This window comes from Biomphalaria glabrata, chromosome 14 (assembly GCF_947242115.1).
Source record: "Biomphalaria glabrata chromosome 14, xgBioGlab47.1, whole genome shotgun sequence".
NCBI classification, from domain to species: Eukaryota; Metazoa; Mollusca; class Gastropoda; family Planorbidae; genus Biomphalaria; species Biomphalaria glabrata.
In genome coordinates, this window is record NC_074724.1 from 26,223,996 (window position 1) to 26,240,560 (window position 16,565).

Here is a 16,565-nt window from a genome sequence, read left to right on the forward strand (position 1 = left end):
TTAAGTCAACCACCTTTCAGCTCACAAAAAAAAGACTACTTCTGGCTCACGTTCGTCCCCCATACGGAATACGTGCCCTGCCCAGCGTAACTATCGGACCATATAGAGCCCCTCTATACTGTCCATACCAGCGTTCGCAAGGACATCTCTGCTGCTGCTACACAATACCTGCTAAGTCTATGTCTTTCTTATTGAGTAATTAAAATCATATGACCGTCAAACGTTTATTCACCCACATTTCAGCTTAATATTACAAACACAGAGGTGACTCCTAAACTATGTGAGTCACACAGAGGTGAATCCTAAACTATGTGAGTCACTTCATCATGACAGTGGCAGTAATAGCCTTCCAGAAATCCTTCTTGATATCCACATGTGATATTATATCCCAGAGCTTTCAGCTTGGCGCCTTCTGCTGCGAACATGATCTCATAAGGGCATGGGCCCAATTGCCTGACTTCATTGGTCACTTCGTCAACCTGCAGATAATTTTTTACTATGAAACATGACCAATGAATGTAACTTATAATACACGTCACTAGACTATCAACAGATAATCACAGGCTTTGAATGTAAATTATAACACACGTCACTAGACTACTAATTATACAATCACAGGCTTATGATGAGTAAAAAAAAAAAATTGTACACAACACTGTATATGCTAAAGTATTATTATTGTTGTTTTATTATTACGATTTGCATTGAGCCTACATTTTGTTTGTTAACAGCGCTTTATCAATAAAATTATTATTATTATTAATTTGACTGCTTCTATGGCAATCTGAGCATTAAAAATAAAAATAAACTCCATAGAATCCTAAATGCTGCTGGTAAAGTCATTGGCAAAAAACAAATCCCATTTGGGCAGCTGTTTGAGACAAACATCCATAAAAAACCTAGAAAGATTCTAGAAATAAAAAAATCACCCTTTGGGTCAGGATTTTTTTTATTTTACCATCTTAGACTTAGACTTAGGTCCTCCCGCGCCGTTCGGCGCATTGGGCGGCAAGCTGTCTCCATAATGATCTGTCACTGGCAATGTCTGAAGCCTCTTCCCATCTGGTGTCCACTGTTTTGAGGTCCTCCATGAAGGTGTGTCGCCAGGTAATACGAGGACGTCCCTGTTTGCGCTTTCCTCGTTTTGGCTTCCATGTTATCGCAACTCTTGGTGTGCGTAATTCATTTTGACGTAGAACATGTCCCGCAAACCTCATGCGACGCTCAGTCACAACCTCACTAAGTGTTCGACTCCCAGTTCGGCAAATGATTTCCTTGTTTGAGATCCGGTCTGTGTAACTGACTCCCAAAATCCGTCTCAGCCATCTCTGTTGAGCCACATTTAGTCTTTTCTCAATTTTGACAGATGACTTCCACGTCTCACATGCATATGTAGCAGTTGGAATGACGATTGTGTTGAGAAGGTGTATTTTTGTCTCGAGTCCAATGGCTTGGCTAGTCCAAATAGGCTGCAGCCTTTGGAAAATGCTCCCTGCCTTTCCTATTCGGCACGCTACATCATGGTAAGCATCTCCATCATTTGTTATGATGCTGCCAAGGTACGTGAACTTGTCCAGCTCTTCAAGCTTTGACTCGCCAAGTCTGACGGGGACACCCTTTGCCTTATATCCCACTCGCATAATTTTAGTCTTATCCAAGTTTATGCGGAGGCCAATTTTGGGTGCCTCTCTGTCTAGGCTCTCCATCATTTCTTGAATGCATTTATTTGTAGCCCCGAGTAGTGCAACATCATCAGCAAAGTCCAAGTCCGTCAATCGGAGTTGTTCATGCCATGGAATACCAAAGGCAGTCTGGTTCATTGCTCTCCTCATTATGTAGTCGATGGCTAGGAGGAAAAGGAAGGGAGATAAGATGCACCCCTGTCTCACACCTGTCTCGATTGTAAAAAACTCTGTTGTTCCCTCTTCTGTTTTAATGCAGCAACTAGACTGACTGTAAAGGTGTCGTAGGATCTGGACGAATTTTTCTGGTATACCGTATTCTCTAACTATTTTCCATAGTGATTCTCGGTGGACACTATCAAACGCTTTTTTGAAGTCCACGAAACTGATCGTTAGCCGTTGTTGGTACTCAAAACTTTGTTCTATGATATTTCGTAAAACGAAAATCTGCTCTGTACATGATCTGCCTCTTCGGAAACCTGCTTGTTCTTCTCTGAGCCTTTCATCTACAGACTGTTGAAGCCGTCTCAACAAAACAGTGCTGAAAACTTTGCCTGGGACAGAGAGGAGAGTAATGCCCCTCCAGTTGTTACAGTCTGCCAAGTTGCCCTTTTTTGGAACCTTTACAATCACTCCCTTTTGCCAGTCCTCTGGGACTTTTGAAGTTCGCCAACAGAGATTTAAGAGATCAGTCATTCTGTTAACAATGCACTGTCCCCCATATTTTAGCATTTCTGCTGATATCATGTCTAGTCCTGGTGCTTTGTTATTCTTTAGCACTGCAATGGCCATGGTAACCTCCTCAGCAGTTATTGGGTCTGTCTTGACCTTGAGATCATTGTCTGGAGAGGGGTCCTTGAATATGTAAGTTATGTCTGGCGACAGTTGGTTAAGGGTCTCTTTAAAGTGCTCTACCCATCTTGCATCCTGTTCTTCTTTCGTTAACAAAGTTTTGCCTTGCTTGTCTTTTATTGGTGCCCCATGTCCACTCTTTGCTCCAGTGAGATCTCGGACAATACGATGGAGGGTTTTTGTGTCATTTCTGCTTGCAGCTGCTTGTGCCTCTTGTCCCTTCTGCTCAATCCAGTCCCGTTTATCTTGCCGACAGCTTCTCTTTACTTTCAGATCTGCTTCCCTATAGGCTTCTTCCGCTAGGCTGCGATCCTGTGTTTCATTTTTCTGATCTCGTCTACGTTTGGCCTCTTTCCTCTCATCTATCAATTTCCATGTTCTGTCTTGTATCCACCGTTCCTTGTATGAACCTCGCCTCCTTCCGATAACTTCTTCTGCGCACCCAATAGTGGTATCTTTGAAGTTGGCCCACTCTTCTTCAAGGGTCAATATATCTGCAAGAGCCTCAAAGCGGTTCGTTAGTTTCAATTGGAACTGTGCTGCAGTATTGCCGTCTTTAAGCTTCTCTACATTAAATGGGCGGGGTCGTGTGGCTCGTTTTGGTTGGCGTTTCAATCGGAGCTTACATTTGCCACTGACAAGGTAGTGGTCTGAGCCGATATCAGCTCCTCTGCGGGTCCGCACGTCTAACAGAGATGACCTCCATCGTTTGGAGATGCAAATGTAATCTATCTCGTTGAAGGTTTCCCCATTTGGTGATCGCCATGTTTTTTTGTGTATTTGTTTGTGCTTAAAATATGTGTTTCCAATTTAAAGGCTGTTGGATGCGCAGAGAGAAATCAAACGCTCGCCATTATCACTGATGTTTTCTGCAGAGCCATATGGTCCCATTACATATTCAAAGCCAGTTCGGTTGGGATTGATTTTGGCGTTAAAATCTCCCATCAGTAGAATTAGGTCGTGAGTAGGTGTTTCATCAAGAGTGGTTTGTAGTTGATTATAGAACTGATCTTTGATGGTATCTTCTGCATCCTCTGTAGGGGCATAAGCTTGGATGGTAGTGACTTTAATTTGCTTTGTTTGGAGTCGAGCTGTAATGATGCGGTCACTGATCGGCTTCCAAGCAATTAGCGCTGAAGCTGCTATTTTAGACATGATGATTCCTACACCACCAATGTGCTCCTTGTCATGTCCTGAATATATTATTGTCTTGCCATCATTGATAATTTTTCCACTTGACGTCCACCGCATCTCGCAGATCCCAAGGATGTCCAGCCGATAAGAGTCAAACTCTCTTAAAAGTTGGGCCAGTTTACCGCATTGATTCAGGGTTCTTACATTCCACGTGCCTATAAGAGTCGGTTTCCTTGCGTTGAAAGGCTTGCCATGTATCGGGTATTGGACTTCCAGTTGGCTTTGATCCAACACCGTCATCAGGGTTTGGCCGCCCTCGCCGCATGTATAGTTTTCATTATGTGTCGAGTTTGCCGTTTCTGTAGCAATAGTGGTTTTACAGGGTGGGGTCGCTAGCCCCACGCCAAACCCTCCTCCTTTCTCACCCGGGCTTGGGACCGGCATACGGCGGAGTTTATTTTACCATCACAAAAGAGATACAAGACACTGATAGCAAAGACAAAAAGACACAAACACTCTTTTGTTCCCCTGGCAATCAAATCATTAAATAGAAACAATTTGATATAAACTTTTCACATATAGGCCTAAATTATGAGTGAGTCTGGTGTGAATGTACATTTTTTTTCTAATTATAATGTTTTGCTTGATGTAATGCACAAATTGTAAGACAAATTTCCTTACGGACAAAAGAGATTATTATTATTATTATTAAGAGACACTTTTAAATAAAGTTTTAAAGTTGTATGCTATATAGGGGTTGTTGTTGTTTTTTTTTTTATATTCCCATCTATAGCGGATAATTAAAACAAAAAAGCTAACATTTTATTGTATCTGTTACGATGATGTTAGAAGTAAATTACGCCATCATTCTTCATAATATCGGAAGTTAAAATCTGATGAGCCTACATCCAACGGTATGCTCGAGATTTTTGGACTGATGTAGAAGCAACAGAATTCCTCTTTTCGAAAAAGAAAACATTTTTTTTCCCAAGTTCTAATCATAAAACGAAACAATACACGCTGCCCGTAACACTGCACTTCACTGCACTGTATAATTCAACGTCAGTTATAAATTCACAGTAGTAGACTTTACATGAAGCTTTAAACTTATCGAATGAATGTATTGATTCGATTACTGAAGTAAGCTCTCCTCTTCTATTTGTAGTTTTCACAAGTAATAAATATTCTAAACCCGGATCTTATAAATCTAAAGCTTAAAAAAATTAAACGAAAAAAATTCCAAACATTGGTAAAAGTGGCTACTTGACCGTGTGGTAGGCGCACTGGACTGGCGTTTGGTGGTCTCAATGTTTCCTGGTTCGAACCCTGCCCGTTGCCATCGCCCGTTGTCCAGCTGGAAGTTTGGGTTAGGAAGTAGATTATTTTCAAATGATAACATATAACAAATCAATAATTGTACCAATAGATCACTTTTGAGAAAGAACCACACATTAAACTGCAAAATATAACAAAAAATGTAGATCTATATATATTTTATTGATTGAAAGAAATCTCTCTTGTTAGCTGTATCCATAACATTTGTTGATGGATTGTTGAGGTGAAAGTCTGTTTAACTAATTGCTCTTTATTGCAATAATGGATCTTTTATCTAAAAGCAGAAACGAAAAAAAAAATTTCATTAATTTGTATATCATCATTGATGTTTCGTATGAAAGAAAAAAAAAGTACATTATCTGACACTATTGCAATAGACAGATCAAGTTTACTTACCCCAAGTGGCTAAATAAATGGGTTGAAAAGAATATCTTGTGTGTTGGTCTGCACAAAAAAATTGTTTGAAACAAAAGTCACACAATTGAAGATCTTATGAAAACATAACAGCCTACTTAAACATTTAATGTTTGGGATATTTACATTGTAAGAACGTGCAGTGATATCATTTTATTCAACAGACATTGTATTTCAGACGTTATTTGAAAAGCGGTAAAGAGGGGAGAGTCTACAAAAAGATTTCTCGGACCAAAAGCATGTGTGTGTGTGGGGGGAGGGATGTTTTAGAATGCAGGCTGCTCCATTGTGGGATGCGAAAAGTCAAAAGTGCAAGCATTTTAACAGTTTTAATGTAGCGTATTTACAGTCCCTGGCATCCTCGGATCACAGGCTTATGTTGAATTTTAAAAGAATCGGCATTTGGTTAAGATGTCTTATTTCGTTTTAAACCCTTAAAGTGCTGAGCTGTTTTAAAAAGAGTGCATTCAAAATGGAATTACAATTCCGATGTTAAGAGGCTAAACTACCACACGCGTTTTAAGGGTTAAATAGGGTAGGACATAAAAAAAACAGATAGGCCTATTAATTATTTATTATAAAGTGTAAAAGTTTCTCCCGAAAGGGTTCATTTTTGTTTTTAAAAAAATTAAATATGACTGTTGTTTGCAGAAACTATCATAAGTCAGATACTGTTTAACCAAAAGTTTTTGTTTCACACCATAGAGTGAGCTTCTTTATGACGGATTGTTTGAATAGAAAAGGAGTAACTCACATGGCCAACTACAACTCTCTCTCTCTCTCTCTCTCTCTCTCTCTCTCTCAATATATATATATATTTGGTTGGTGTGCATAGTGATTTAAGTATTATTTTATTTTATACCTCTCTCTTCTTGTCAGGGTCAAATACATATTTTGGTGGGTTCTGGAGAATAAAGTCTCCCAAGCTGATGGCTCTTTTGGGAAGTATTGGCACCTTGATCTGGACACACAGATATATTTATATCAACCAATCAATAAGCTAAACAATGGGTCTATCACTAAGTCAATAAATAAACCACAGTAAAATTTATACATCTAAATCTAAAGAAAAGAAAAAGAGAAGGAATATAAAGAAAGAAGACAATGATAAATAAAGTTACAAAAATCAAACAAATATTATTACACCAGGGCCGGCCATAGGTAATTGGAGACATTAGACCAGCGGTTCTCAACCTTTTAAGCTCGGCGACCCCTTTTTACGAATCCTCACTTTGCCGCGACCCCTCCGGGGCCCCTCCCCCCTTACACACACACAGCAATAGAAGAGTAGACAATAACAATCCATATTTTTGATGGTCTTAGGCGACCCCTGGCAAATCGTCAAAGGACCCCAAAGGGGTCGCGACCCACAGGTTGAGAACCCCTGCGCTAGACGAAGTAAATTTGGTGGCCCCAAAGGAAAGAGAATAATAAAAATTTAAAAAATCAGCGAATAACTAAACGTACACAATTTATTAAAAACCTGGTTTATGCCGCCAACTATTACACTGAAGACATGTTTCACTATTTCTTCTCTAATGTTTTGGTATTATTAAATTATTAAAACTCTTTCAGGACAAACTGTGCTCTTATAATAAAAGATGAATGACTAAAGATGAGATTGAGGCTGGTGTCTATTAACAGGAATAATGTTTCAAGGCAAAAGAAAAGAAGGAAGAAAATGATAAATCAAGTTAAAAAAATTAAATTAAACAAATATTATTACACCCTTTTTAGAAGACAAAAATGCTGTAGTATAGACCTAAATATTATGTTTTAACGTATCACTATACACTGGAGGAAATAAACTCAACTATTAAAAACAAATTCTGGACTGGAATCCACTCTTGAAGAGAACGGCTGTGAGACCTAAGCTAATATGGAGAAGATCTGTGGAAAGAAAAAGAAGCAAAGTTGGCAGGATGGACATGGACAAAGTTGAGGAGCATTGCCCAGAACAGAGTCTGAAGTATTGTGCACCGCAATGCAACAAAAGGAATGAAAAGGTTAATGTCAAGTCAGAACAAGACCCAATCTGAATGTACCAAGAATGTAAGCGGTTCTTTTCACAGCGAAGATAGGACCCCGAAAACCATCTTCAAAATCAAAAATAATATAAATGTTTAACTTTATCAACAAAGGAGAAGTTTCATCAATATTTCGCTAAATAGTAATAATTAAAAAAAAAAAATGAAAGTTGTACAAAACTTACCCAAAGAGGCAGCTCTCTTCCACTCAATGTTGGCAGCTCTCTTCCACTCAATGTTGGCAGCTGGTTGTTATTAATGAGTTGCCAAATGATTGGATCCAGAAAAACATTCTCTTGATCTTTCTATAGAAAGTTTGTTTGGAAAAACAAGAGGAATCTTTTGTGATCAAATTCAAACAGTTTGTGGTAGAACTAGTGTAAATAAGAAACGATCCATACAAAACTGAATAGAACATTTCCACAGATCTATGTTTGGTTAAGAGAGAAGTGTACTTGGTATTCTAAAACTCAAGTCTGTTTAAGTTGATTTAAGTTAATAAATTATTATGAATATTGTCTGCACAGCGAGTTCAACATTTTAATACAAGTTTTTGTTCCACATCATGCTGATCGTAGACAAAGTAATTTGTAAATAGGACAAGCCCTCAGAGACTTCTCAGAGTTTATGGCATACAAACTCCAATTCATGTTGACTTAATTTGACAAATAATTATGAATATTGTCTGCACAGTGAGTTCAACATTTTTTAATACACGTTTCAAGAGAAGACCTTGCTACACTTTAAGTTTTTGTTCCGCAGCAAGTAATTAATGAGTAGAACAAACCCTCAGAGATCTCTCAGAGTTTATGGCATCCAAACTCCCCTTTTTCAATTTTTAAAATTAATTTAATTTTGTGTAGTATGATTAGTGTTTTCAAATGTATTATTTTAAGTAATATTTTTTTCTGTTTGTTACAATACCTCTCTCTTCTTGTCTGGGTCAAATACATATTTTGGTGGGTTCTGGAGAATAAAGTCTCCCAAGCTGATGGCTTTTTTAGCGAGTGTTAGGTACTTGATCTAGACACACAAGTAAATTTAAAAAAAAATATATCAATAACTCAAGCGTAAGGTCGACCAAATAAGTCAATAAATAAATAAAACTTATTATAATTTATAAATATAAATCTGTCTGTCTTTCTGTCTGTTCGTTTTTTCTCTACGCGTGTCGATCAATAGGTAAAACGTAGAAATAAAGTCGTCTGCTGTAACTGTTTTTCAACGCCGGTCTAACTTAATGCACAACATTAAACAAGCAAAATATAAAAAAATTAAAAAAATGCTTATCTAATGGGGAGAACTTCGCACTTACAACTTTATGTCTCAATAATGTAGAAGTTATTTTGTTACTCAATATCAAACAAAATAATTAATTACCAGTAGTAAATTAACTAATGGGTTATTTTTTTTAAATATTTATTCATGTTTTGTCTATGCAAATGAATATTTGTACAAAGTTTCAACTTGATCTGAGAATTGGTGGGAGAGAAATAACGTGTTCAAACTTTTTTTCCAGACAGACAGACAGATAGACAGAGTGAGTTGATATGAGCTTTATAAAAAACATTTTGTAAAAAACTTACAAGAAAACTTGCGAAAACAATTAGCATATAATTGATGTTAGTGGATATTGATAAATAGCAACCTATTTCGAAAATGGACTTAAAATAATTGATATGATTTAAAAGTATCAATAACTAAATTGTTAAAACTTATTCAGGACAAACTGTCCTCTTATAATGAAAGATGAATGACTAAAGATGAGATTGAGGCTTGTGAGTTGTGTCTATTAACAGACATAATGTTTCAAGGCACAAGTAAAGGCAAGTAAAGAAGGAAGAAAATAATAAATCAAGATCAAACAATTCAACAATTATTGTTACACTCTTTTTAGAAGACACGCACAATATAGGCCTTAATATTCTGCTATACACTATAGACGCTATGCAAACAGAAATAAACTCAACTATTAACAAACAGTTTCTGTATTGGAACTCGCGTGTGTAAAGAACGGCTGTGAGACCTAAGCTAATTTGGAGAAGATATGTGGAAAGAAAAAAGAAGCAAAGTTGGCAGGATGGACTTTGACGAAGCTGAGAAGCATTGCCCAGAGTGCAACGGCGAAGTATTGTGCACCGCAATGTACCAATAGGAATGAAAAGGTTAATGTCAAGTCAGAACTAGACCCAATCTGAGTGTGGCAAGAATGTAAGCGGTTCTTTTCACAGCGAAGATAGGACTCCGAAAATCATCTTCGAATTGAAACATAAGATAAATGTTGAAAGATAGGATAATTGTTGAAAGATAAGATAAATGTTGAAAGATAGGATAAATGTTGAAAGATAAGATAGATGTTGAAAGATAGGATAAATGTTGAAACATAAGATAAATGTTGAAAGATAAGATAAATGTTGAAACATAAGATAAATAAGATAAATGTTGAAACATAAGATAAATGTTGAAATATAAGATACATGTTGAAATATAAGATAAATGTTGAAACAAAAGATAAATGTTGAAACATAAAATAAATGTTGAAACATAAGCTTTATCAACAAAGGAGAATCTTCATCAGCGTTTCTCTAAGAAAAAAAGAAAAGGAAAGCCGCTCAAAACTTGCCCAATATGGCAGATCCGTCTCTCTTCCACTCAATGTAGGCAGCTGGTTGTTATTAATGAGTTGCCAAATGATTGGATCCAGAAAAACATTCTCTTGATCTTTCTATAGAAAGTTTGTTTGGAAAAACAAGAGGAATATTTTGTGATCAAATTTAAACAGTTTGTGGTAGAATTAGAGTAAATAAGAAACGATCCATACAAAACTGAATTTAACATCTACACAGATCTATGTTTTGTTAAAAATAAATAGTAGGCCTACTTGATATTTTCAAACTCAAGCCTGTTTATAATGACTTCATTTGACAAATAATTATGAATGTGGTGTACAGTGATTTCAACATATGAAATACAAGTTTCAAGAGAAGACAACACCGTGATCTTCTTTAGAGTAATTAATGAGTAGGATAAACCCTCAGGCACCTCTCAGAGTTTATGGCATCCAAACTCCCTTTTTCAATTTATAAAATTAATTACATTTGTGTAGTAAGCTAAGTGCTTTCAAATGTATTATATTAAGTAATAATTCTTCCCATGTGTTACAATACCTCTCTCTTCTTATCTGGGTCAAATACATATTTTGGTGGGTTCTGGAGAATAAAGTCTCCCAAGCTGATGGCTCTTTTGGGAAGTATTGGCACCTTGATCTGGACACACAAATATATTTATAATTATCAATCTATCAAGCGATTAGAAAAGATAAGATAATGTAATGTATATAAATAAATAATAACTAAATACTACATATATATCTGCTCTCTGTGTTCTCGTCTTTCTGTTGATGTGTCCATCTATATACAAAGAGAAGGCGTTACTGATATAACAAATTATACATACAAATACTAAAAAAAACAACAACTCGTTTTTATTGAGTGATATTGCATCAATTATTTTGAATCAATCATAACAGACAAATTGTGTAAATTACTCTCCTGGTATTGCTACTTTTAAACGTCTGCTCCCATGCATGTTCCATTCGCGATTTGGGGCGGGGGAGAACATGGTTCAATAGTTCTCTCATTATTGCAAGGCTTTTCTCTTGTTAGCCAAGTACATTTTTCATATAAAATATTAACTACAAGTAATGAATTGGTTGAATTTTTTATTTATATTTAAGCCTTTGATATTCAAGCAGATGTGAATATAACGTCACATAAATATTAATGTTTTAGACTGTTAAGAAAAAAATTGACAATCTAAATATTTCCCGAAATGTCATCACATTGTCGTAGCGATAAAGCATGTCCCACAATGTTATTTAAAAAACAACAACTTACAAACTTACCCTAAGAGGCAGCTCTCTTCGACTTGGTGCAGGCACTGTGATGCCCTTATTATTATTAATGAGTTCCCAAAGCAGGGGGTCTAAGAAAGAAACATTCTCTTGGTCTTTCTATAGAATGTTTTTGTTTGAGAAACAGACACTTCATTAGTTCATGTATGATACACTTAATATTAGCTTTGTTTTTATTATTATTATTATTATTTTGTATTTTTGCTTGTTTTCAAATATAGAATATAGAGAAGAGATCTGGTTGGACAACATGATTACGTGATCGGGTGTATCCTTTGAATCCTTAAAACTGGAAGACTCTGATTGGTGGAATCAGAAAATTTAAATTTTGTTGCCCACATTGTTACACTCCCCCCCCCCCCCCGCTACGCAATTCCTCCAATTCAACAGTTTGCTATGATTATGAAAATTATGGTGAAAAAAAATGCTAATGGAAGGTAAAAAAAATAAATGCAGACATACTGATTTTAAGATGGCTAAATGCTTGAGATATTTTCTTCAGATGAAAACTATAAAGTTTGCCACATTGGTAGATAATTAATTGATGTTAGTTATATATTTGGCTACATTATTATCTATTTCTTGCAAAAATACGCTCATAAATTAACGAACACCTAATGCGATTATCAAGTCAGTGTTTGGGTATTAAAAGACTAAACACAAACTTGTAATAATAAGATTTTACATTTACTTAAAGATGCAAGCCCCCCTCTTTACATCATACAATCTGTATAAATCTCCACCCCCCCCCTTTTTTTTTTTCCTTATCTAGAATTTTTCATTAAAATTAATTTTAATTCATTAGTTATAACACATATATGGCTTCCTTCAGTGGATTATGGGTCATCTCATGGAAACGAGATGATTGCCCCGGCATTAGCGTAGTTGGAACGAGCCGCCCACACAGCAGTTTCCCCCTGCTCCTAGCAGCTGATGTGTTCAAAGGAACTGTGAGTGTCGGTAGACAACTTTACAAAGCCTACATGGAACAAAAAAGAATGAAACAAACATACGTTTCCATTGACTGGTGCAGCCAATAGTTGGCCGACTACGGTAGCAGCAAGTATCAGTATGGGGATCATGATCACCTGAAACACAACACCAAAAAAAACAAACTTAAAGAGTGCAAAACATTCTTGTGTAGGATCATGGCCATATGCGTTTATACCATTTTTCCTTTATTATGATTTTTATCGTTGGGTTATCGTTGTTTTCTTTGTTTTATCGTTGTTTTATCTTTGTTTTATCTTTGTTTTATCTTTTTGTTGTATCTTTGTTTTATCTGTGTTTTATCTTTTTGTTTTATCTTTGTTTTATCGTTGTTTTATCTTTGTTTTATCTTTGTTTTATCTTTTTGTTTTATCGTTGTTTTATCTTTGTTTTATCGTTGTTTTATCTTTGTTTAATCATTGTTTTCTTTGTTTTATCGTTGTTTTATCTTTGTTTAATCGTTGTTTTATTGTTGTTTTATCTTTGTTTTCTTTATTTTATCTTTGTTTTATCTTTGTTTGGTCATCGATCTTTTTTTTTTCAATTCCTACTATTAGCTTACACTTTCTTCATGGATGGAATGGGAAGGTGGGAGGAAGCTGACATATGTGCGAGAAATAACGTGTACAGACCTTTACCAGACAGACAGACAGAGTGACTTGATATAAGCTTTGTAAAAAAAAAATCATTTATTTTAAGCTAAAATTTTGCCTACAAAGAAATAGTGGTCAGTTGATAGATTGCCGCACTAAGGGCACAAATGTCGTGGGTTCCATCAATATCAAAGAAAAAAGTAAAGTTCTCCTTTCAGACATTGTGGTCTAGAGGGCAGATGATGTAAATGTCATCTGTTCCTGTGGCCTAGGGTTAACGAGGGTATCATGTGGCCAGCACAACGACAAACCGCTTTTATTTTTCCCCAACCAATGTCAGGTACCCATTTGAGATCGGTGGACTCAGACGCACACAAGGATCCCGAAATTAAAAATCACAGTATTCTCCAGGATTCGAACCCGGGACCCCTGATTCTGAATTATTCTTTACCGCCTTCTTCAATCACCATAGTAAGCCATATTTTTTTCTCTTAATTTTCCAATGCGAAATAAAATGTCAAGGTAAAGTTTGTTCTGTTATTCCTCATAAAATATAATTAGAATTATATTGTTCTTTTAAGTGACTGAAATATTTTTCTTTCTAAAAATCTCAGAATTTTTTTTCATCATCTTTCATGTTGAGTTATTTTATGACTATGATGATTTTCTTTTGTATGAACTCTTGAATGTTTTTCTTTTCCTAAATTTTGAAATTAATTCTATAATATTAAAACATTTTTTTAAAATCCAAAACCCTTCTTTTATATTTTCAATAATATTATCTTCTGCAACACGCATTCCTTATAGAGGATTCTTTAGTATTTAAGATCTAGTTCAGTTAACATTTCACTTTACGTGTGATTAATACGCCAATCCTTGATACACATGCACGGTCCAATTGTATGCATTGAAAATAAATAAAAGTGAATTAAACAGCATAAGTTTAAGAAAAGTATAATAGTGTACTGTATGTTATTCATTTAAGCCTGTTATTTAAGACTTACCGCTCGAAGTGCACTTAACTCGTAAGTCAGATTACTTTATATTCCAATTTGGCCTTATCTGAGAAACACGCTCTTGATGTGATTGTAGTTTTAAAAAAATATAGTTCTAGAAATATAAATCTGAACACTCAGGTTTCACGTGTAGAAAAAATAAAGTAAAAAAAAAAATACTTAAAAAAAACATAACTAATATAAAGCGTGGTTGTATCAAATAGTTTGGATCAGTCATGTAATCAAATTTGTAATAGATCTAGGCTGACAACAAAAAGCATTTGAAAGAATTTAAAAAATAAGAGGGAACGACCTGAATTTGAACTCATGGCTTAAGCCTTCTTAGGCTTCTCAAGCGGCTCTCTAGCCAATATGGTAACCACTTTGTTAGTGCACACCATGAGCATGGAAGATTGTTGACTCATCTCTTGTTTCTATAGTCTCGTCCTATTTTTAATATCATGTTCACTAAGACTCAGACGACGACTTATAAAGGGGACTAATTCAGCTTAGAACACTACTTCAGTCAATTACAATGTTATACTCTTCATTGAAATACCAAACTAAGTAATTAATTACCGAAAGTTAATTAACTAATTGGTTATTTTTAAAAATTGATTCTTGTGTTGTCAGGTTAAATAAATTATGTGCAAATTTCAGCTTGATCCGATATTGGGTGTGGGAGAAATTACTTCTGGTAGACGGACAGACAGAGTGAGTTGATTTAAGCTTAAAATAAATAAATAAAATGGTAGTTATTTCCGTTTTTTTTGGAAGATCTTTTCCTTGTAAACCTTCGACTGTGTACTGAAACTTTTTAAAAGTGAGTCATGCCTTGTACACTATGACCGAACCAACATCGACTATTATTTATTACTCAATATAGACATTAACCTTTTTAGAACAGCTTTTAATAATTGCATGTTTGTGTCGTGCAGATAATATGTTAATCTAGAGCACCCTTGTTTGATTTCGTTGTTAGTCTATCCAAGCTTGCTTCATGGATATTTTCAATTAGGTTGTCACTTTAAAGATATCAAATAACAATATGTGTTCAGAGATGGAACAACCTGTAGCCTACTATCTTGTCTGATAGATTGCAGAAGTTCTTTGAAAACTGAATGTAATGTCGTCCTATGGCCATGCATATGTTAATCAAGTCGTGCCGTTGGATTTCCTCTCTGATTCAGGCAACCCGTTCCATAGACTTGTGTCACTAAGAGGGAGCATTGTAATTGGAATAAACCCACAATTGAATCGAAATAAGCTAAACAAATGATAACAACGAATAGTCACACACTCTGTTCCCTTAGCTGTTCAGATGAAGTCTACTTGGCTCATTTTATTTCTTAGCAGCTAAGTCGGCGTTCTAATCAGTTTTAAGATCTCCAAGCACGAGACCTTTTGTTCTCTTTTCTTATCTTATCAGCTTCAAAATACATAGCTTTTGTTTTAAAATTCTATTGAATGACAATGTTTAATATTGGTATGTATTCAACTGTGTAAGATTTACAACATTATAGGCCTAAACACGAGACTTGAACATTTCTCTCTAAATATACATTCCTTCTCCACTCCCCCCCCCCAGTCCCCCCCCCCCAAAAAAAAATAATTGGACATTGGGGCATATAGATCTACGTTTGAGGTACAAGATCTACGTTTGATGCATATAGATCTACGTTTGAGGTACAAGATCTACGTTCGAGGCACAAGATCTACGTTTGATGTATATTGATCTACGTTTAAGGCACAAGATCTACGTTTAAGGCACAAGATCTACGTTTAAGGCACAAAATCTACGTTTGATCTATAATTCAGACTAGATCTAGAATCTAGACTAAAATCTAGACTAGATCTAGAAATAGAATCTAGAGCTAGACTAGAATTCGAATGATTTTACATGTTTAATCTTAAATTACTAGATCTAGGGCTAGTTCAATATTATGTTCAGGATTAGTTGGCCTACTACTGGGTAATAGTGCACTGATAGTGTTCGCATCGTAATCACTTCTTGATGTTTAGGCCTACATAATAAATAAATATGCACCCCTAAGCTATAAGAAGATAAGCTATTTCCTTAATAATTTATAGATGTAAATTTTGCTCAAATTGTTTAATTTAATTCTAGATCTAGAATGTATATATGACCTCTATTTAGTCTAATTTAGATTTTTCTCAAGTGCATAATGAGGATATGTTAAAACCGCGCGCTATAAAAGTAGTTAGTTTTTTTTTTCTTTTTAAACTTACAATTAAAACGAAGTTCGTATCAAAATTCTTTTTTAAAAACAATATTTGAATCAGTATTCCATTCAATGAGTTAGTTAATAAATGAAAAATATATTTTATAATGATCCGTTCACATTTTTTCCATTGTGACCTTAGATGCAGTTTTTTTTGTACCATTGCGAGAATCTATGAATGAAGCTTGAGTTATTAATGAAGAAGTCTGTGACCTTTTCAAAAAACTTACATCTCCTGAAGTTTTTCATTTAACAGACCACACAAAACTAATAGCGTCTATTCCCCTTTCGGGGGCCGCTAAAAAATAGATTCAAGTTTTCTCAAGGACAATGTATAATTGTGCACACGTGAATTGGAGGTGGGAGAAATAACGCTAACAAGATTTC

The 16,565-nt window shown here is 35.4% G+C and overlaps 1 protein-coding gene across 6 annotated transcripts; it reads right to left on the minus strand.

Moving 5' to 3' along the window:
• Positions 1-210: 210 nt before the first annotated feature.
• On the minus strand, positions 211-15,098 carry LOC106074961 (uncharacterized). Of its 6 annotated transcripts, XM_056011123.1 has the most exons (10): positions 15,006-15,098; positions 12,371-12,445; positions 11,349-11,456; positions 10,612-10,710; positions 10,068-10,169; positions 8,369-8,467; positions 7,630-7,749; positions 6,280-6,378; positions 5,400-5,447; positions 5,147-5,277 (listed from the first exon to the last, which is right to left on the minus strand). In XM_056011123.1, exons 1-9 carry the CDS (start codon positions 15,081-15,083, stop codon positions 5,409-5,411), a joined length of 819 nt encoding a protein of 272 aa, XP_055867098.1. In that variant the 5' UTR covers positions 15,084-15,098; the 3' UTR covers positions 5,147-5,277; positions 5,400-5,408. The 6 variants fall into 6 exon arrangements, with proteins under 6 accessions (XP_055867094.1, XP_055867095.1, XP_013091318.2 ...); XM_056011119.1 differs by lacking the exons at positions 5,147-5,277; positions 5,400-5,447 and adding an exon at positions 211-479; XM_056011120.1 differs by lacking the exons at positions 5,147-5,277; positions 5,400-5,447 and adding an exon at positions 211-479 and having other exon boundaries at positions 15,017-15,094.
• Positions 15,099-16,565: the final 1,467 nt, after the last annotated feature.